This window comes from Delphinus delphis, chromosome 9 (assembly GCF_949987515.2).
Source record: "Delphinus delphis chromosome 9, mDelDel1.2, whole genome shotgun sequence".
Lineage (NCBI taxonomy): Eukaryota > Metazoa > Chordata > Mammalia > Artiodactyla > Delphinidae > Delphinus > Delphinus delphis.
The window spans coordinates 40,262,649-40,287,021 of record NC_082691.1 but is presented as its reverse complement, the minus strand read 5'-3'; the positions used below and the strand labels follow the sequence as shown (position 1 = coordinate 40,287,021).

At 34.4% G+C, this 24,373-nt stretch overlaps 1 protein-coding gene across 1 annotated transcript in view; it reads right to left on the bottom strand.

Moving 5' to 3' along the window:
- DGKB (diacylglycerol kinase beta) overlaps nt 1–24,373 on the bottom strand; it is a 704,489-nt gene that overhangs the window by 408,696 nt on the left and 271,420 nt on the right. Inside the window, exons 18-19 of the mRNA XM_060020431.1 lie at nt 3,876–3,961; nt 2,320–2,409 (exon numbers count right to left, since the gene is read on the bottom strand). Of these exons, the coding sequence (XP_059876414.1) occupies nt 2,320–2,409; nt 3,876–3,961 (176 nt within the window). The remainder of the gene's footprint in view (nt 1–2,319; nt 2,410–3,875; nt 3,962–24,373) is intronic.

Below are 24,373 nucleotides of genomic sequence, written 5' to 3'. Positions count from 1 at the left end.
TGTACTACCACCGCCCTAGCCCAGCCCATTTATCCTCTAAATACAATGGTAATCCAAATTCTCCTTTCAAAAACTATGATTCCCCACATTGCCACATTTTCTTAACAGTCTTTTATGCCCCCAAATTAACCTATTTTGAAAACACAAATGTCACTGTGCCACTCTGCTTTTGAAACTCTTCCAAAGTTTCACTGTGTGCTTCAAAGTCAATCACATAAAATTTTTACCATGACCATTAAGACCTGCATAATCTGGCTCCAGATTCTCTCTCCAACGTCATCCTATTCACCCCGCTGAGGCCATACCTACCCACTGCCCCATGACCTCTTAGAGTTACATCAGCCTTCCTTCAGTCCTTTCAGTACAAAGAGCTCGCTCTTTCTTCCTCATATTTTAAATCCAGCTTAAATGTTACTTCCTCAGAGAGGTCTTCTTGACCATATAGCTGAATAGTTCCCCTTGGTTATTCTCTGAAAATACACTCTGATTCTTTCATATCCTTGACCTTATTTTGTAATTATATATTTCATTATTCAGTGATTTATTGTCTGTGTACGCAATGAAAATGTAACCTCCAAAAGGGTAAGAACCCTTTATTTATTTTCTCATTTAATATCCATCACCTAGAACAGTGCCAGCACATGCTAGACATGCACAAAGAGTTCATCATCAATATACACTTTGACATATACTATAATCCATGTGTCTTTGGCCACTGATAAGAATATCTTTAAAACTGTTTACAAGGAAATAATTAAAGGATGCCCTGAATGGAACTTCTATATCAATTTTGAGATTTAAGTCATTTGCCAGCTTGAAGCCAAAATAAAATTATTAATTTTCAAATATCAAAAATATTTCCAGAGGAATACGTAAGAAGCCACATGCATGATTCTCTTCCTTTTAATCAATACACGTATATTAACATTGGCAAATATAAGCATCTCGTAAGCAATGGTTCATTCTATCTATCTATCTATATCTATCTTTAGATTCTATACAATTTAACTCAGTATTTTATAATATTCTTCTACTAAGTTATATCCTTAATGAAAGTTACAAATATATCATATACCATGTTTTTAACTTGGTTTCAAATTCTGTCAAATACACAAATACAATGTATATACATCTTAAGAGTTCACAAGTTGCCCAGGTATTCATGGAACAATTCTTCTCAAATTTTGTTGTAAATCAAGTTACTTAGGGAGTTTGCTTAAAAAAAAAAATCAACTGCCCGGGTCCCATCTCTAGAGATTTCCATTTAGCATATTTGAAGTAAGGTCGGTCCACTATATTTTTAACAAGCTTCCCAAGGGCTTCTGATTTACACTGTCTTACTAGACACTTTTCAAACTTCTCTGAGTTTAGATGCTAAAAATATTTAGGATTAGGTTCTTGTTTATTTAGCAAAATATGGTTTTCTTTTCTTTGATATCTTCTGGTAAGTTTAGCCTGTTAATGACACTTCAAATTATTTTAAGATCTCATCTTGAAATATTCTCCCTTTACTCACCTGTTCCATCTACACTATTCCATTTTCAGTTCCTTCAGTAATGTTAAGTGCCTTTGTATCTCTGGGCCTTTGGACTTGATGTTCCCTCTGCCTATAATGTCCACCCCCAGTTCTATATGGCTCCGTCATTATCCACCTATTAGGATTCTTCTTATGTCACCTCATCAATTCCTAGGTGAGGTCGTTCATTATGTTGATTATCATATGTTGATATCATTATCATTTATATTACTTGTCAGTAGGAAGTCTCACAATTTACACATGACTTCATGTTCCACTAGAATTTAAGGCTCCGTTGAAAGCAGATATTGTTTTCTTTCTATTCTTAACCCTGTACCCCAAGTGCAGAACACACCACCTGGTGCAAAGTGGGTCTCAGAAAATGTGTTACCTCTTGTACTTATTCCTGGACAAGTCATTTGTTAGCCTTTCAGTTCTTTTCCTTTGTTTGTGATTTTCTCACACACTCAGAGATTACAAATGTGAACATTATTTTAGAGTTAACCCATGCTTATCTCATTTCTTAAATTGGAAACCCCCAAACCAAAAAGGGTTGGAAGCTTGCCTGCCCCATCAAGTATATAATTAGCACTCACAGTCTAACTCTTGGTCCACTATTTGTTTCTCTACTCTAGACGATTGTTCAAAATTATACTACATATCTGACAGCAATTATGTTTGCTGAAATTACATGGCAGCTGTCATGCAGTGAAGAAATGCTGGATTTAGTTTTTGGGGGAAGGGTGCTCCGTACTATATCTCTGTTTTTTAAGTTTTTTGTTTTTTTTTTTTAGCTATTTTACCTCCTCCCCATCGCAGGCATCTTGCTAGATCATTGCCGGTCCCGAGAGGCAGAATAGCCACTGGAGGATGCTTGACTACATTTGCCTTTTCTGTAGAATTGAAAAATTGAAATAAAATAAATTTTTGATCACAGACAGAACAACAATAAAATAAACACAGCTTGGCATGGAAGGCATTCCACCAGGTACTTATAAACATAAAACGTTCTATTTTATAGTTATATACAATTATAAATTGATTAATTTGTATGTATTTCTAGCAATTTATAAAACAAATAAATACCAAAATTCACAGAGTGACAGGAATTTTCAAGACTTATGCATGAGGAAAGCCTTTTAAATATGTTAATTCAGTTAAAAATTGTAGCGTGTTTGAATTAACTCCGTTGAAATTCTCAAGGATGCAGGTACATACAACACAGGAATATTCATACAAGGACGTAAGCAGAGTGGAGAAGTAGCTTCCTATAAAAAGTCCTTTGCAACATCAACTCGAGGTACACTTGAAGGAATAAAATATTTTGAAAGTAGTGGAATTCTAAAGGTTAGTAAAACGCTAACAATGGTTTTGTGCTGTTCTGTGTCAGAGTCAACGACGTAAAAGATTACCTGGTTTTGTTTGAGGTTCAACATTATACAACATAGTGTTTGAGTCCAGTAAAGATATTTGCCACTGAAATTCCACATGCTTTTGTTTGAATCACTGAGCAAATCTCACAAACATATATTAGTTTTCTTTATTCTTCTCCCTTCTCAGCCCTTCAAAGTAAGCATATGTGGGTGTGTAGGAACGGGGAGGGAATAGATTATGTAGGGATGTGCCACAGCGTACTAGCCAAGGCTTAGATTTTGAGGGCTAATGCAAACCAACAATATCCTCCTGTTTTCACTAAGATTCTTACAAGTTCTCAGATACTGTTCAAGCAACTCCTTAATTTTTGCAGTTCTTGAACTCTGGTTTTCTCCTTAAATATATTAATACTACTGACATTGTTTATTGGAAGGCCAAAGAATACAATTTTCCCTGTTTTTCCTGTTTTAAAAATGTTAGTAGGTTAAAGTCGTTAGATGCTTACCAAAAGTGTGCTGACAATATGTATTCATTTTTAATTTGAATATTTTTGAGAGTATGAAAAGGTAGAATATTCTCAACTGCATTGACTAAATAAAAGTTTGCTTCAATATATATAGATAGTAAAACTTCTTTTGAATCAATCTTTCCTTTTTATGAAGAGGCCTATTTTTAAAAAAGATTGGTCAATGCAGATCCAGAAATATTTGAGGGTTTATTAAATTCCAAGAGAAATGAATGAGAAAAGAGGGATTTCTAGTTACTTGTAAATTATTTTGTCAGTTAAAAATTTGAAATATAGACGAATAAATTAAGCCAGTAAACAGTGTGTAACATTCCAGATGTCTAAGTGTATCACTATGTACTTTGTTTATTTAATGCATCCACATCCAAAGATATGGATGCACTAAATAAACAAACAAAATACACAGAATTTAAGGTTACCACTCTCACCCCAGCTACGTTAAATGTGTGTCTTCATTACCTATGCAGTCCAAAATCCACCCCACAGTTCCATCTCCACCGCAGGCTAACACTCTGAAATCAGGAACATCACGGAAAAAGCTTAACCTGAAAAATAAGCACGTTATGGCACATGATTGATATTTCAAAATTAGGACATTTTTAGTTTTGTATATTTAGCATTTCATCTAATGAAAGATTTTGATTTTATTGAAAAACGTTAAATTCTTATGTAGAATGGAATTCTAAAATAAAAGTATTAACATGTCCTAAGTTAAACATTGTCATTATATACTCTATATTCTATAATAAATATATTTTTTCTTTTATCAACTCTAAAGTTAAAAAAATAAAGTTAATAAATTATAATAATTTTCATTAAGATATACTCCCATATGCGGTATGCAGTTCACATAATGCAGAGTGACATATACAAAATTGTTTCATTTACTAATTTTTATTGATAAACAATTCTTTTGAATAATTATATAAATGTGACCAATAGGTCAGTAAATATGTCTTTGAGAGTTTTCGCCTTCTCTATTACTGGGAGAAAATGATCAGACTGCATATGAGGTTTTAGCCAACTGTATTCAGTGTTTCCTTCTGACTGAATCTGCAACTAGAAGCCAGGCTTCCCCCTGTCTTTTGACCTGGCTGGCAGTGTTTGCCACCCAGGAATACTCAAGACTAATTGCGGGGTCAGCTGTGATAAATGTCCACTGCTTCTGCTGCTACTGCATGCAGTGTGCTTATTAATGCAACCTACCTTGGGGAAAATTACAAAGGCAGGTAGTGCCTCCAGTTATACAATCATACATGCCTATTTTCTTGTATATAAAAAAAAAAAGAATTGAAATAGGACAGAATATTTAGAATGTGCCTCTTCACCTTTCTTGCCCCAATGGTAACAATATAATACAGTTGGCCCTCCATATCTACAAGTTCCACATATGCAGATTCAACCAACCAGGGATCAAAAATCTTAAAAAAAAAATCCAGGGCTTCCCTGGTGGCGCAGTGGTTGAGAGTCCGCCTGCCGATGCAGGGGACACGGGTACGTGCCCCGGTCCGGGAAGATCCCACATGCCGCGGAGCGGCTGGGCCCGTGAGCCATGGCCGCTGAGCCTGTGCGTCCGGAGCCTGTGCTCCGCAACGGGAGAGGCCACAACAGTGAGAGGCCTGCGTATCGCAAAAAAACAAAACAAAACAAAACAAAAAATATCCAGAAAGTTTCAAAAAGCAAAACTCCAATTTGGTGAGCCGCAACTATATATTTACAAAAGATTTATATTGTATTTACACCTATTTACATATCATTTACATTTTATTACGTACTGTAGTAACCTAAAGACGATTTAAAGTATGCGCAAACACTATGCCTTTTTATATAAGGGACTAAGAGCATCTGTGGATTTTGGTATCTGGAGAGTCCTGGAAACCATCCCCAGGTATTCTTGTGGATACCACAAGAAAGTTTTCTATAGGATTACATATATAAATGTACACATGTAAATTTTATCACACACATATTTTTAACATAAACAGGATTATGCTATACATCCTTTTAATTTATCCGTGTGCATTTTTTGACTTAAAAACGTCAGAGATCTGTGTCAGTGTACATATAAAGATTTATTATAAGTGAATATTAAATAGGGTATATAGTCTATGATTAAATAAGTCATTTCATGTACTTTTAAACTCTTTAGTGTTTCACTGTCACAAAAAAACAGGTATTGCAGTTAACATTATTTGAATACATTTATGTGAACAAGTGCATTATGTTCTGAAAGCTAATCTTCTATAAGGGAAATACTCCACTACAACATTATGATACCCTCTGAATGGCGCCCACTGTAGAAAATAAAGGGCCCACTTCCTTGAAACTCCAAAACACTACATATAAACAACTTTATGATGTTTCTTCAATAAGTGAAAAATACCATCGTGCTGTTATTGCATAATCACATGCCTGTTTACTAGTGGGTTGAACATATTTTTGTAGGTTTACAGATGTGTGACCTCCTTTGTGAACTGCATCTTTAAAGTCTTGTCCTTCTTTTCCATAAGTTGCATTTTATTATCTTATAAACTATGTATTATGAGTGATATTTTTATTTAAATTAGCATCATTAGAAAAAAACATTTGGTTAATGTCATACAAACAGTGCGTAAACATAATAGAAATGTAAACAAATCAACTAAAACCCCATCCCCTGATACTAAGAGCCATAAATATTTAGAACATGAAAATTTCCTGTATTTCCTCATGCATTGTATTGTGGGCATTTACCTTTCGTCAGACATGTTGAAATATTTTCTTCCAGACTATCACTGGTTAGTTTGCTGTTATATAAGCAATATAATAAACACCTATATACCAGCTGCCCAACCCAGAGAGTAGACTATTCCTAATAACTTACATATACCTGCGTTCTTTCCCTATAGCACCCCCTTCCTCGTTAACAAAGGTGACCACTATTCTGAATTTCAGGTTATCATGTGTATGCCATAAACACCACATTGTATGTTGCTTTTTCATCTCAGCATTGTTACTAACATTCCTCCACGTAGTAGCTGAATTTCCATCCACGTGTAGTTGAAGAGTTATTTCTACTGCTGTGTTTAATACCATTTATGCGGGTATGCATTTTAAAATCCATACAATGGATATTTGGATTGATTAGCTTTATGTTCTCATAAAAAATGCATTTTCGACAGTTTCTGGTGCTCATGGACAGTGACCACTTTTGCAACTTTACAATATCATGCCAAACTGTTTCCTATAGAAGTTGTACCAATGTAGGTACGTAAAAGGTGGAAAAAAATCTGTGCCGAGCCCATCCTAACACTTGTAATGTCATACTTGGTAATTTTATGTGTTTCCTCGTTTGTGAAATGCCTTTTCATATCTTTACTCCTTTTTTACTTGTTGATTTGTAAAAATTCTTTACTTCTTGATTTTAATCCTTTTGGGTTTTTTTCTCTTTCTTTGGGCAAATATTTCCTATAGGTTTAAAGTTTTTTACTTTCCTTAATGTATATTTTAACAAGTATCATTTTAGTTTTAATGTATTCAAGTTTATCAATCTTTTGATAAATGGCTAGCACTTTGGCCTCTTTGTGTAACAAACAATGTTTCCTCAGTGGACAGAAGAGAGTTCACATTTACTCTCCTAAAATTTGTTTTAATTTTTTAAAAAAATTATTTAATTTATTTTATTTTTGGTTGCGTTGGGTCTTCATTGTTGCACGTGGGCTTCTCTAGTTGTGGCAAGCAGGGGCTACTCTTCGTTGCGGTGCGTGGGCTTCTCATTGCGGCGGCTTCTCTTGTTGTGGAGCACAGGCTCTAGGCATGCAGACTTCAGTAGTTGTGGCACGTGGGCTGAGTAGTTGTGGCTCGCGGGTTCTAGAGCGCAGGCTCAGTAGTTGTGGCGCACAGGCTTAGTTGCTCCGCGGCATGTGGGATCTTCCCACACAGCTTGAACCCGTGTCCCCTGCGTTGGCAGGCGGATTCTTAACCACTGAGTCACCAGGGAAGCCCCTTAGTTTTAATTTTGACATAGAAATTTTATGTGGTGATGTAAGATTGGATGGTGTGAGTTATTGGAATAGAATAGATAATATATATAAAATATACACAATATTCTAGAGTGGTTCTGTCTAGTAGTGATCCCTTTTTTCTTTTCCCTTCTTCACTGCCTTCTTTCATCCCTCTGCCCTCCCTTTCTCTTTCTCCATCCTCCTATTCTTGCCTCCTTTCTTCTGTCCTTCTGGGTGTTGTGCAACTATTTTTCTTTTCATTTTTAAATCCATCTTTTCATGTTTTGGATAATTCAGTTTTCTATCATGCAAGTCCATCATAAATCAAATTTCCATATATGGGTATTTTTCTTTTTAGAATCTGTTCTATTTTATTCATGAATTTGTCCATCTCTGAACCAGTACCACACTCTTACAACACTATAGCTTTATAGTTAATCTATGTCTCATTGAACATGAAATCTTAGCTATTATTTTTTTCTTTGCTTTACTGTACACATATTAAATTTAACTTGTCATATCCCATAAGGGTGAAAATAAAAACACACACACAAAAATCATAAATGTTTTAAAAAATTGCATTACATGAAGTCTATTGAGCAGTTTTAGGAGAAATAACATCTATATGGTGTTAATTCCTCATCCATGAATATAGGATTTTTCAATCAACTTATTCTTTAATATCCTTAAATAAATTACAACATTTTTTTGCTTGCAGGTCATTGTTAGATTTATTCTTGGTTGTCTTAAAGTTTATGTTGGTATCTTAAATTCTTAAATTGTTTATTAAAATTAATGTTTTTGTTGCTGGTATATATAAATATATTTGACTTTTATATATTGATCTCAAAAACAGCCACATTACTCCTCTTTTCTATTGCCTATATAATGTTTGTAGATTCATTTGGATTTCTATGTAAACTATATCATATGCTAATAACAATGGTACTATTAGAGATCTTCAATCCTTATAATTGTTATTTCTCTCCCTGTCTTATTGTGCTGGCCAGAGCTTCAATACTTTATTGAATTAGAGTATTTATACAGAATATCCGTATCTTGTCCCGGAATTTAAATGGAATACTTTCATAATTTCCCAACTTAGGATGATGTTTGTTGTACGGATTTTCTTTTCTTTTTCTTTTTTGAGCGACACCTTTCATACAGATTATAAAGTTTTCTTCTATTTCTGTTATATAGAATTTTTATTATGAATCAATGTTAATACTCTCTGCACCCTGTGAGATATTGAGATGATTTCATTTCATTGGTAATGTGGGCATATACACTTACATATTTCTGCATTATTAAAACATTCTTATAATACTTTCATATACCCAAATTGGACACTGTTATTAATATTGTTATAGAAAATTGGTTTTGCTTTGCTAACACTTTGTTCAGAAGTTTTTGTCTACATTCATGAACACAACAGACTATTTTTCTTCTTCATACCATCTGTAACTTTTTATCAAAATTTTTCTGTCTCATAAAATGAACTGTAGAAGATGCCGCCCTTATTTTCCATTTTTTGGAGGCATCTATATAATTTTGGAAGTTCCTTAAAACTGGTAGCACTTGCATATCAACTATCCAATTTCTAGTGAGTCTTTGATTTCTTTTTTTTTAATTAAGAGGTATTAAATAATTGTTTCAATTCCTTTAATTATTACTGAAAAAGATCCTATTTTCTAATTCTTTCTAAATCAGTTTTTACCAATTACATTTCTACTTTAATTTGTCTATCTCCTAAGTTTTCAAAGACCTTGTCACTGAAACCTACAAAAGCTTTTCAAATTAAGCCAGGAGCTGAGAAGTTTATCATAGAGCTGAAAAGTTTACCATAGTTGTTTCTGGTGAAAGCCTAACCATCCACAGGACTCACCATCGCTGTTCCATCCATGATGATGTTTCATCTGTTTTCTTTTAAAATTGTCATCTTTGGTTCTTCAGCAGCATCCTAACCCCAAACATAAACCCCATGTGACTCTCAGACCAGCTTACTCTCTGTAAGTTGATTGCTAAATGGATTGAAAAATTGACTTCTCTATCTTAACTTCTTAATCCACTTCATCCATGCAGTTTTCCCTGGAGAGTCATTCATTCCTTATTTCATTCATTCCTTGAATAGTAGCCTTGGATAATTATTTAATCATTCTGAGCTTCAGTTTTCTTATCTTTAAAATTAAAATAATACCACCTGCTTTGTTGGGCTGTTTTAAGGAATAAACAAAGTGTGTATGTAAATTACATGGTACTATCCAGAGGTTATTATTAATTTAATAATTTTATCTTTATTAAAAGTAGTAAACACATTTCATAGGTCAGATTGCCACTCCTCTATTTTACCACCTCTCCCACCCACAGCATTCTGGCAAAATAGTCAGCAAGAGAATTTTCTAACAAGTGAAGCTGGATGGACATTGATGAGACTTCTCCTACCTCCAAGCTGATACTATTAGGAGACCTATTTATGGCACTGGGGATAGTAAGTTCAGATGATAACAGCTCTGACTGAGAACAAACAAATGCAAGAGACGTGGAAAGAGTCAAAATGCAGGGCTTTATGTGACCATTGACTTTTCATTCATTAAGCTGCAAAGACCAGCAGATGTGAGGCTCCCACTTCATAGGTCATCCTAACGATGGGGAAGGTGAAGCCATGTGGAGCGTCTGAAAAGACTCCCTTTTGCGGAAACTTTAGTACCATATACTGTACGTTCCACCTATCAATTTCAACATTTCACTTGAAAAACTAGTAGGTATGAACATTTTGTAATGAAATAATCATTCATGGCTCCTGAATTTATTTTTGCCATTTTATGGAAATTTTAAAAAATTAAAACGATTTTTAAAGCAGATAATGATTCTTGAGTCTTCAGTGTTCGTAATTATAGCACTGGTTCTCCTAGAGAGTTTTCTAATTTATCCATGATAGCTAAATTTGAAAAAAGAACCTATGTTAATGTATGTTTAGTAGCTCTGTGTCCAATGCCTTCTTATCACATATGCTCAACAGTCACCACTATAGCACATCCTAAAAAAAGTGGGTGGTAAGATTATAATGCTTAATACCACTAAAAGCAAGTCAAAATATTTCATCTAAGATTCAGAAGTCTACTTTCCATTTTAAATAAGTTTTAGGATAAAACTGATATAGAAAAATTAGTGTCTGACAATAGTATCTAAAAAGCACACTACAACAACTCGTTAAGAAAGAAAAACTGCAGTACTGATTCCATTATCTTGGAAAGTGTCTAATAATGAGAGTTCTTAAATGACAATGTGTAGGAATTTCTTTTTATTCCAATAGCACATAAGTGATGCCTGCCATTTATATCTAATTTTGATGTATCAGATTGAGCATATAAATATAATAAATGTATGGCTACTAAAGAGTGTACATATTGTACATTATATGTTATAAAGTTATATTCTTTAATAGTTAAAGGAAACCAATGTGCGATTGATAAATACTGTTAGCATAATACTCCAGAGTGAATACTCATTTAATTGTACATATTCATCCCTTTGTATTAAAGAAATACAAGGCTGAAGGATCAAAAATGATTTTATCATATGTCATCAACTCTCTTCCTCTTCTTCTTCCTCCCCTTTTAGAAAAAATAGTTTACTTAAAGAGCTTGCCTTAAGAAAGGTCTGCATTTTGATTTAAACATTTTGAGCCAGATACAGCATACTTATCTCTTATTATTCAGCTCAATTCATATTCACACCTGTATGTACACAGTTATATATTATTCTTACAGTTATAGGATTAGATGGCTTCACAACTGTCTCACTAAAATCAGGCAGAATTTTCTGGTCTGTGATGTTGCTATTGTTTATTAAACTTTTTTTTTTTTGGTCTAGAAAACCAATTCTTAATACCTTCCAACTCGTTTTCTAATACCCAAACTGTATCTATACATACCTTGGTGTCACTGATATTATTACTGCTGCTGCAGCCACTCTGACAAAATCTATGCATGAAGCAATTATGTCCCTCAAAATTTCTCTATGCTATATATTTAACAAGGGATGGGGGATATGCCATCTTTTTCTGTGGATTTTGATAATGTCAGCTTCAAACTGATGACTCATCAACTTTAATGTACCTTCCCCATCATTTCAGCTTAAAGTAAAACTAATTATAACTATGTCTTCCCATCTTGAATCTATTTTACCAATAAATTACAAAGTTTAGGTAAATAAGGAAGTTCACCTGTTTCAACGAATTTGGCTAGTCTTTTGAAGATATTGTATGAAGATGAATTTATACTGTTTTGGGGGGGCATTTAATGTAAACAGTGGAATGATTATAAACAAAATGTTATTTGGACTCATCATTATGAACCCAGTAAAATTTAATGCTGTTCTCATCATATTCAGAAAAACTTTCAGAGTATTTGAGAAAATATATATCCCAATGAGCCATTAATAATTGAAACATTAATTTCATTATCTCTGGAAATCTCAAAAACATCTCGTACGCGTATGTGTATTTTAGAAGAAAAAGGGAGAGAGGCAGAGAAAAATGACAAAAAGAGAAAAGAGACAGAAAATGAATGAATATTTACTCTTGGGAAACCTATGATATTATGCCATTAAATAACTTCAGTATTCTCCTTAGTGTAATACAAAATAGAAGTCAATAAATAAGCTCTGTAAAGTAATCCAAATATTTGTTCCTTCTTTGAATGGTGCACATACTTTTTGGAAAATTAATGTGTTAAAATGAATATCAAATGCTTTCAAGTCATTTTTTTTTTCTTTTTGCGGTACGCGGGCCTCTCACTGCTGTGGCCTCTCCCGTTGCGGAGCACAGGCTCCGGATGCGCAGGCTCAGCGGCCATGGCTCACGGGCCTAGCTGCTCCGCGGCATGTGGGATCCTCCCGGACCGGGGCACGAACCCGTGTCCCCCGCATCGGCAGGCGGACTCTCAACCACTGCGCCACCAGGGAAGCCCTTTCAAGTCAGTTGTGAGTGAATAAAAACAAAGGAATACTTAGTGAGTTTTATTTTATATGCATCAGATCATTCCACCAAGTTAACTTTAGAATGTGAAGAAGTTATTTTGAATTAATAAATACATCTAGACATCTATTTTAAAAAATTACTTTGACTAGAATCAAATACAAAAGAATAACTATGCCTAAGAAAGAGAGATACATTTCATGGAAAATCCATATACCTAGAAAAGTAATTTTATGAATGATATAGCACCTGCATCAATTTCCTTATTTAATATGCATTTATTAACTACAACTGTGTATCAGGAACTGGGTTAGAGTCCAGAGACTCAAAAGCAAGATAAGAGTCCTTGCCATCAAGTATCTTAATTGAGAAGGCAGACAAGAAAACATCTGATTCACATTGCTATGGGATGTTTTAAAAACAGTTAATGCAGAATAACTAGAAGAGAATAAATGCATTGTCAGAGGGGATGGGAAAGTGAATGGTCTTTCCATGCATCAAGTTAGTGAATAAAGCTAGTGAACAGGTTTAGAAAAGGGTGAGAAAATGAGTTTAGTATTAGAATGTGAAATTTGAGATACCTATGGGACATTAACATGGAAATGTAGACTAAGTCAAATAAACCTACATGGACAGAGAAATCTGAGATGGAAGAAGATAGTCGGAAGCAATCCGTGTACGCTTGATGATCAAAATCATGAAAAGAGAATAAGAAGAAGGAACATAGAGTTGTATTGCAGCAAAGGAAACCATAAGGTTCCTTAAACAACTGAAAATAGGGCTACTATATGACCCAGCAATCCCACTCCTAGACATATATCCAGAGAAAACCATAATTTGGAAAGATACCTGCACCCCAATGTTCACTACAGCACTATTTACAATAGCCAAGACATGAAAGCAACCTAAATGTCCATTGACAGAGGAATAGATAAAGAAGATATGGTACATATATACAATAGAATAGTACTCAGCCATAAAAAAGAATGAAATAATGACATTTGCAACTACATGGATGGACTTAGAGATTATCATACTAAGTGAAGTAAGTCAGACAGAGACAGACAAATATCATATGGTATTACTTATATGCGGAATCTAAAATAAATGATATGAATAAACTTATTTACAAAACAGAAACAGACTTGCAGGCTTAGAAAACAAACTTATGGTTACTGAAGGGGAAAGGTGTGGGGGGATGGATAAATTAGGAGGTTGAGATTAATATATACACACTACTATATATAAAATAGATAATCAACAAGAAGCTACTGTATAGCACAGGGAACTCTACTCAATACTCTGTAATAACCTATATGGTAAAAGAATCTGAAAAAGAATAGATATATGTATATGTATAACTGAAGCGCTTTGTTGTATATTTGAAAATATGTATAACTGAAGCACTTTGTTGTACATTTGAAACTAACACAACATTGTAAGAAAACTACACTCCAATATATTAAAAAAAAAATGCTGGAGAGAGAGTGGAGAAAATGGAACCCTCCCACACTGTTGGTGGGAATGTAAAGTGGTACAGCCACTGTGGAAAACAGTATGCAAGTACCTCAAAAAACTAAAAATAGAATTGCCATATTATCCAGCAATCCCACTCCTGGGTATATATCTGGACAAAACTATAATTTGAAAAGATACATGCACCCCTATGTTTATAGCAGCACTATTTACAATAGCCAAGACATGGAAACAACCTAAAGGTGCATCGATGGAGGAATAGATAAAGAAGATGTGGTACATATATACAATGGAATACTACTCCACCATAAAAAAGAATGAGATAATACAATTTGCAGCAACATGGATGCACCTACAGATTCTCATATTAAATGAGGTAAGTCAGAAAGAGAAAGACAAATACCATATGATATCACTTATATGTGGAATCTAAATTATAACACAAATGAACTTACCTATGAAACAGAAACAGACTCACAGACATAGAGAACAGACTTGTGGTTGCCAAGGGGGAGGGAGAGGGATTGATTGGGAGTTTGGAATTAGCAAATGCAAACTATATATATATGTAACTAAATCACTTTGCTGTATATCAGAAATTAACACAACATTGTAAATCAACTATTCTTCAATAACTTAAAAAAAAAAACGATCATGTTGCAGTACAACAGACATGTACATGGATTTGCTCTTTTATGAGACTAAAACCTTGAGCAAATCTTAAGCTCCCTGATCATGAGTTTCCTTATTGGCAAATGGAGAAAATGCTTAACTCTTAAAGTGATAGTATTTTGCATATTCCCTAGCATACAACCAACAAATCACTATTATTATTATAAAATTAAGAAAGCATATATACATGAAATGAATGAAGTTCTGAGTGTGAAATTCTAAGAAAAAATATATTAAAAGAAGTGACTAAGGAGAATGTATCCAGATATATAATAAGCAGCATCTCAGAGATAGGAGACATTGATTTTCTAATATCCAAGGGAGATGAGACTTTTAAGATAGGTGAAAACAGCTAAAACTACGTGACTTAACACTTAGCAATTTATCAGTGACAATAGCAATGTCAGTGGAGAGTAAAGTCAAAACCCCAACTGCACTGAAGAGGTGATGGAAAAGTGAAAGAATAGCCCATTTTATTAAGAATGTAGTTGTGAAGAGACAAAAGAGTTGAGAAGGTAAGTAGCTATACGTATCCATAGAGATTTTTCAAATTAATGAGAGTATCCTCAATTTCACATGTTGCTCATGTTTTTGCAACTCCACAATGACGTGGGAATTGTTTTTCTGTTTTCCTTTTGGTCTTGAACCTCTATCCTTTATCCATTCCTGTTGTAATTATTATAACACTTTCATCATCACACATGTTTTCATAAACTAATCCAAGTCACTTTAACACAGAGTAGTCATATGTTAAAAAGGGATTACATACTTGAGCTAAAAAGCCATTAGAATAGGAACAGCTCAAGATGTAATAATAAGAGGGTGGGAATAATAAATTAAGTATCAAAGAACCAAGAGGAACAGGGACCCAGAACAGAAGTTGAAGGCACCTTATTTAGGAGGAGAGATGCCTCATCCAGTGGGAGGGAAGGAAGTCAGGATGGGTATGAATATCAGTGTGTTCATAAGGGTAGGAGTAAGGAAAATAAGTTAGAATAATTTACTTGCCATGGCCTCTGATTGATTAATTAGGATCAGGGATGAATACTGGTTTTGTGGAATGTGACGTTTAGAAAAATCTGAAACCCTCTTTAAGAAAAAATATGCAAAAAATGTATATAAATTTAGGTTTAGATAAATTATATATAAATATATAAATGTAATATATGAATATATACATAAATAGTTATTTAAAATAAGAAATCACAACAAACTGAAAATTTAAGATAGCTCACAGATATGACATCATATGATCTAGAATAAAAACATAATAATTAATTAGCTTGATATACTTAAAAATTTTCCATTTATTGGCTTTTCATATGAACAATTTTGAATAACATATTTATGAAGAGATAAAAAGATGAGATCAAATTGTATATTTCTATAAGCTGATTGCCTCTATATCAAATTGCCTTAAACTTTCATGCTTCTTGAGTTTTAGAGTTTTAAATGCAAGAGCAGGGCATAATTTGAAAAAGTCTAGTTGGTATAGTATTATCCATAGAAATGTTAGACTTCATTACTTCAGTGACCTAAGACTTGAGTCTTACTTTTTTTTCCCCTAAAGGTCCCTTAGCACCTGTAGGACCAATAAGAGAATGACTGAATAATTTGTGAATGTGTGTGTGTGCATGTGCACATGCATACAACTTGACAATTAAGGCCTTCATTGTAATTCATAGACTATTAAAGTGTCTTTGAAAGCAATTATGATTTATGTGCATACCAAAACCAATGCAAAGCATATATTCTTATCTGTATGTTTCTTACATTAGTAAAACACGTATTTTTGTCATGATGATGTACTCCACCAAACTCTGTATTACAATTATCACCATAGGAACAAATCATTGAATCTTAAGCGCTGAACTTTTTAACTGAGTCTGTGATAACATGATCAGTAATGTCCAATGTTTTACCATCATCCAAATGAACTTCCAAAAACTTGATTGGGGGTCCACAAGTTGCATGCACTCAAATCATTATTGCAATAAATGAATTTTCTATTTAAAACATCTGATCACTCTAATGTAAAAATGGCATTACTGGATCTTTTTAAAGTTCTTCTTTTGCTAGTGGACCAAAATCTTAACAGCTATTACTTCACTTACAACACACATAAGAAAACTTGAAATTGAAAATGCACATTAATTTAGAAGTCACATTTGATCTAAATGAAAAATCATGCTTAAAAGAGTGCTATACAAAGGGATTTTCTGCAGTTTCAATGATTGCCTTCAAGCAGAGAATTCGCTATTAATTTGAGGCAGATACTGATGCTTCTTTAGCATTTTTGTGTTTATGGTTTCCACATGGCCAGTGATATCGCTAGAGCTCCCATCGCTGATAGTAAAGATTGATAAATATTTCATAGAAGTTATGTATTCATCATCAACACTTTTTAAAACAAAAATTCATAGAAATGCAGAACTTAATTTTTCATTTAATATTCATTTTCATTTTTGAGATATATTTGCTGAAAAGTTTTATTGCAAAATAAAAATGCATAATATAACACAATATTTATAAACTACATGTTTAATTTGTAAGACACCAAGAAAGAGTATTCAAACTTCATTGAACGTTCTTGGCATGACTGCTCATCTTCTCTTCCTCACATATATTTCATGTACATCTAACCTGTGATTTCCCACATCTCCACTGACAATGCTGATTGCTATATTTGTTCCCATTTGCATCTCACAAGGAGAGGAGAGGCACAGGCCACAGCATAATGGACTGGTATAACAAGTATACCAGTTGGCCAACAAGGGCTTTCAGTGAACATTTATTTTTGTCTTTGAATTCTCTGTACACTGTATTGCACAAGAAGTTGTTGCTTATATGTGGGAAGGATTGGGAAGAGAAAGTTTTTTTGCTTTTTTAGATGAAATGATTATAGGTTAAAGTGAGAACTGTGTCCACTGGACATGTAAGTGTCTTACATCTGACTAGAGGATAACAGCAGAAGCAGGAATGTGCAAATTAGCTCTCAAACCCCTCAAGTTTATTATAATGTATCCATTAATAATAATACTTAAACTAAAAATACAAAATTCTTATGCTAATACTAAATTGAGTTGGATGCTGGGACACCAGGAATAAACCAGAAGAGTCCTGGGTAAACTTAATTATTATGGTCGCAGTAGTTTTAAGACCCTATGTGATTTGGCCCGTCAGTGCTATTCTAATATGCTATCTCTATCCATTCCGCTCCAGCCATGCTGGCCTTCCTGCTAATGTTCCCCAATCGTGTCAAATATTCTCCCATCATGGTGCTTTTCGTCTTGCTCCTCCCTCTGCTTTAAATGTGATTCTATGTGATGACCAAATGGCTTGCTTCCTCATCTCCTTCATATCTATACTCAGTGAGTCTTTCCCTGCTCAGCCTATTTAAAATAACCATCACAGAACACTCACTACCAATGTACACTCTATTTACCTTCCCTGCTGACATGTGTACATTTTATTAGTTTAATGTGTGCCTTCCTCCACTAAGACCATGAGGGCAGGAAGTGATGTTTCTTTTGTTCATAGTGAATTGGCAGTGCTAAGACTTTTTCCTGACACCTGGTAGCCATTGAATTAATACATGCTGAATCAATTTATATTACTAATACTATTATATATATATATAGATTGCTGTTGTTATTGTTAAACTACCATTTCACTTTTACTTAGTTGTTGAATCATTATTCTGTTTGAGTGTGGACTACATTCAATAGTCCACTGTTATTATTTCTAATTAAATTATAGGAGTATGTTACTACATTATCATTAATAAAGGATTCTGAGATAATCATCTGCTATGAGTTTTCTTATTTTCACTCATTAGTAAGATGCTGTTATTTGACTCCCTGGAGCTGACGGTGAAGTTGTGCCAGGGAGCTTGCTGGACAGGCTTAGATAATAATAGCAAACTGACGATAGTCAAATAAAATAGTTTATGATACTTATTAGAAACTTGCCTTTTGTAGAATAAAATAAGAAACAGGTAGAAGGATATATACAAATGCATTCGTTATTTCCAACAGCCAACTTAGGAGAAAATATTCTTCTAGAGTGTTCAAGGAATTTGGATAAAAAAATCACCTCTAAACAATAACACATGGATCTACAGTCTGTTACTGAGCTCTTCTTTTCTCTGTGAATTGAGTAACCAAAGTTCAGAGTTTTCAACATCTTTAAAGTAATAATCGATTTGTTGATGTTTGTGGAAAGTGACTATAGACTTGTAATGCCCAAAATTCTTTCACGAGGCTAGAAGTTATAGGACTTTTAACTGTAAAGCATGTTACATTTTATTACTTGTATTTGACATGTTGATCTTTAATACAGATGCATATATCGCTTCTCAAACTCAGTCACTCCATTGATCAAGGCAGAGACAAAATTATGCTCACACATTTAATTGGGGGGGATTGCAAAATAATCTGCATCATATTTTACGATTAATCATTAGGACTGAAAGGGTCAATTGAGTGCATTGTTTTTACATTAGCAAAGCAACGATTTTTTTTTCCTGGAAATTTGCAGTAGAGCTGCATTGAATTTTGATGAACATGTTCTTAGCATTTTGAGGATTTTGTTCAGCTCTCTGACACAACAAGATTTCATAACAAGAGACATATGTAATATGTCATAGTTCTGATTCAAGAGGGTTTTTATTTAAGTAAAATATGGTAGAAACTTTGTTATATAAAATGATATTTTAAATTAAGAAAGTAATGAAATCTGTGGAATGTGTTATGTGTTTTCTAAATTACAAATTTATTTTAACAGGAGAATGTATTCCAAGGCTTTACTATGGAAATATGTGTGATACTTGGAATATGTGAATCTGTATGTTGACTGTTAAATTTTATTTTTTTAATTATATATGTTTTACAGTTAGTTCAGGTAGATGAAACCAAAGATTTTTTTAAAGCACCTATTTCACAAACAATTCATTGCTGTGATTGTTCACTATGCTGAACAATCTGGAAAATAAGTTACATAATTTAAAAATATTTATCTTATATATTTTTTCAATTCAATAAATACTTGTTATTTTTTACTTAAATATTTTAGGGATGATATGAGAAAAAGCCATCTGTACTTTCATGAAGCTGATAGTCAGAAGGGAACAACCAACATCACGAGTATACAAAAAACTTGATATTAACTTTTCATAAGTCACATTAGCATATGCAGTTGGTATAACAGCTAGAGATGTGCATATTTATTTTAATGTTGTGAAGGAAAAAAAATCTCATTCTGTGAAGACCAATGAGCGATATATGTTTTATATTTCATTTTTGCAACTAATTTATACCTCAAAACCATTCATTCAATTATATCATAATATGCTTCATCAGGAAGAAACAACTTACATGATACAGACTCTAGTTTCAGATACCTTTAAGCAGTCATTATCAGAGTGAGAGAATTTATGTAAAGAGATACAGTAGACAAACAAATAAACATCTATTTCTATCTTGAAAACAAAGATAAAAAGGGAAGTGACCAGAGAGTTTTGGTATTTACTAGATAATTTACACTAGGGATTAGCAGAGTTTCAATACATCAAGAAAAGCATCTAAACAAAATGTTAGAAAAGAAGAATAAAGATAGGATGAGAGAAGAGAGGCATACAAAAAGATCTAAAAATTTGGTATGGTAAAGAGGAACAATGGGGAAAAAAAGGAAATTAAAGGAATGAATAACTGCAGGCTCAGGGTGGCAGATAAAATATTTTTTAAAAAGTGTATCTATAGTACCATTGGAAAAGTAATAAACCAGGAATAGAAATGAAATTAAATCACAAATTAGAGTAGTAAAGAGACCTTACAGAATAGAACAACTTAGAAACCAATACATTGAAAGGGAACTGCTGCAAAAGGCACCCTCTGCCCCCATGGCTGACCCAGGATCAGGGATGGCACAGCTAGAAACAGGGGTGGGAAGAGTTACGACACGTGAGGTCAGCTATGGGATTAAGTGAAGGATTACAGCATTGCCTGGCCAGGGTCCCATTTCAGAGGAGCTACCTGGGGGTTTGCCTCCTGGATAACAACTGAGGAACGGCTCTCTAACAGAAGTACACGTCTACCATTGGGCATGCAGCCTGGGCACTGGCATCAGATATAAAACAGGGCATTCTCATAGTTATCGAGATGAAAGTAGAAGTTCAATACAATTCCATTCAAACTCATACTTTAAAAACTCGAGACAATAACAACACATTGAAGAGAGTAAATGTCATTAAATTTTGAGAGAATAATTAGGGAGTTACATTATATAAAACAGTCTCCAGTGAGAATCAACAAATAGATCCATGAAGCAAAGGAAAGGGAAGCAACAGTCTAACATATATATTATTTCACCATATATAAAGTACGTCAAATCAGTGGTGAAATAGTGGACAAATGAACAGCTTTCGTTGGGACAGCTAGATTTCAATCTGAAGGAAAAAAATGTTCCATGCCTACATCATCCTAGTCTGTCAACGCATCTCTAAGAAAAATGTAATCTTTAAAGATTAAAGGTTAGAAATTGAAAACAAAATGAAAAATTAATAAAAGACATAACAATATTTCAGTAATTTTGGCTTGAGTAAAGGTTTTTCTAAAATATAAAGTTGAGAAATCATTCAGTGTAGAATTAGCAATGAAAATTTTATATATTTATATGGACAAGAAAAAGAACAAAATATACAAACTGAGAGCACACAGAACAAATGAGAAGAAAACACTTGCAACATATATAAAATGATAATATTTATACAATAAGATTTTAAAATGAACACAAAAAAGACAAATCAGAAGGAAAATAGGCAAATAAAAGAGCACACGTGTAAAACTGATAGCTAGTGGGAAGCAGCCGCATAGCACAGGGAGATAAGCTCGGTGCCTTGTGACCACCTAGAGGGGTGGGATAGGGAGGGTGGAAGGGAGGGAGATGCAAGAGGGAAGAGATATGGGGATATATGTGTATATATATATATATAGCTGATTCACTTTGTTATAAAGCAGAAACTAACACACCATTGTAAAGCAATTATACTCCAATAAAGATGTTAAAAAAAAGAAAAAAGAGCATACGTTTTACATAAGAAATCAAAAGTTTAGTATGTATAAGACAAAATGCTTGTTTGGAGCACCTGTTGGTTTTGCCTTATTTGACTGTGGGGAAACATGCTGCTGAATGCAGTTTTGGTACGTCTATCAAACAAGGAAACCAACTGCATTGACCCAAACAATGCGGTAGGCACGTGGCCAAACCTAGGCCTATGAGACACTTCTTTTCTGAATTTGAAAAATGTGAAACACAAAGATCACGATAGGTTGCTGGTGCAAAAAACTAATGCTTGTCTAAGAATTTATAGTAATTATTATAAATTTAATGGGGAAGTTACTCTAATTGTAGCATATCAATATGGCCTATAATACCTATTATATAGTAATTAATCTACTAAATCAGTGGTTTTCCATGCTGTCTCCACATAATCAGCTGGGGAGCTTTTAAGAAACTGAAGTGCCTAAGCCCACCACTCAGATATTCTGAATCTGGCTGTACTCCCAACACCTCCTTCAACCCATACCTATGCCCTCATAGGGAGTTCTCCATTCTCACAGTTTAAGGATAAAAAAACAGATTTACCAGTGCCTCTCCATGATATATTAGAAGTAGCTGGAGGTAGGCTGCTATGGCAGTACAAATAAACTGGGAATAATTTGAGGACAGAAAAGAATGCCATTTGACCTCTGGGCAGTATCTCAAACAATAAAATGTCCTGTTTACCTTTTCTGGACAGAGATGTTTAGAGTTTAGGAAACATACCAATTTAATAGTACTGACTAACAAATACTTCTTACACTATTAAGGACTCGGAAAGGATAAGAATGGAGAATTAGTGATGGAAGCAAAATTTATATGAGCGAATTTCTCAGAATGGACCCATAATTGGGAGTCTAATTGCTCCAAAGGAATGCCAGTTAGCAAGTTTTCTTAGTCACTCCCAGTGAGTGTTCAAAACACTCACGTTCATGTTGGTAGGGTTGGAAGCTTTGGAAGGGATAAACAACATGAATTTATCTTCAACAAGAAGAGTAGGTACTGACTCTGGAGTACTCAACTGTCATCAAATGAACCAATTAGTGAATTCCAATATGTTGCTATACCTCAAGGGAACCTAAGCCAGCTACTTAAGGGTAGCCTAAAATCCCTGGACCCTTTCCATAATGCAACTGCAGCCATTTGTCCTCACTAACTAGACATTTGTTCTAGCAATTGGATTTACTTTTCTTTCCCATTATGCCTGTGTCAATGGTCATAGCAAATGACTTACTGAATGCCTTAACCACTATCATAGTGTCTCACATATTGCTGTCTCCTTTCAAGGAATACCTTCACAGAGAAGGAAGAAAGACAGTGGGCTGATGCCCCTGTGACATAAAGGCCTTCTTATATGTTTTATCAAGGAGAGACAGTTGTCCACAGAACACTGAAATAACCTACTAAAGACTCAATCACTGAATCACTGGGGCCACTTAAATGGTGTATGATCAAACAGCTATATCATGTGCTCTGAACTATACGATGCTGCTTTACCCAATTCACAAAACATGGTTCTGGGACCTAAATGTAAAGCTTGGTGAGGAAACTTACAATTACACTTAATACTCACTGTGAATCTTAAATTTATGTGTCAAATTGGCTGGGCCACGGATGCCCAGAAAGTTGATCAAGCATTATTTTGAGTGTTTCTGTGAGGGTATTTTTAGATGAGATTTAACATTTAAATCAGTAGACTTCATAAAGCAGACTGCCCTCGCTCATGGGTGACCCCCATCTAATCAGCTGAAGGCCTGATAGAGCAAAAGGCAGACCCTAACCCAAGAAAGAGAAAATTCTCCAGCCTGATCACCTTTGAACTGGGATGTTGATTCTTCCTGGTTCTACAGCAGCTCGCCAGCCTTTGGACTCAAACTGGAAGATCAAATTACAGATTTGGATGTGTCAACCTCAATCAGCATGTGAGCCAATTCCTTATAATAAATTTCTCTCTACACATATGTACTATTGGTCTGTTTTACTAAAGAACACTGACTAATACATGCACTTTCAAATATTTTGCTTCACATTCCCTTGGTTTTGAACTCTTAGGGTTGAGATGTTTTAACACCAAAGAGGAATGGCAGCATATGAGACAGTAAAATTTTCATTGAATTGAAGCTAACACTTGGGCATTTTGAGGCTCCTCGTACCACTAGACTAACAGGCAAAAAGACAGATAGGATGTTAACTGGTATAACTGACTCTGATTCCCAAGGAGAAATTAGGTTTGCTGCTATAGAATGGGAAAAGGGAGTACTAATAGGACCTCTACTCCGATCATTGGTTTAGTTGTAAGGGCTAGGTGACATACAGTCACAAACAACCCCAAATCTTCATGGCATAATCTCACAGAGGCTTCTTTATCATCCATTCTACAGGGACGTGGGCTAAGCGGGGCTGGGGGTAGGGGCTCTCTCGCGTGGTTTTCACTCTGGCATCCAAGCTAACCAACGGGCCAATATTGAATACTGCTGGTCACTGTGGTAGAGGAAAAGAAAGAGTGGAAAATTTACTTTCTGCTCACAGTTTATTGTAAGAGAAAGCCATAGAGCCACTCTTAATACCTAAGGTGAAAGGACTGAAATCAAGATCAAGTGCCTGGCAGAAGACCTGGAAATATTTGATAAACAGTACTAATACCGTCAGGTACTACCATGCCTGTCATTCAAGGCACACGAGAAACAAATTCAGCCCTATACAAGCAGTACTACCAAAATCTCAGACCTATCAGGTAAAAATATTTGAGT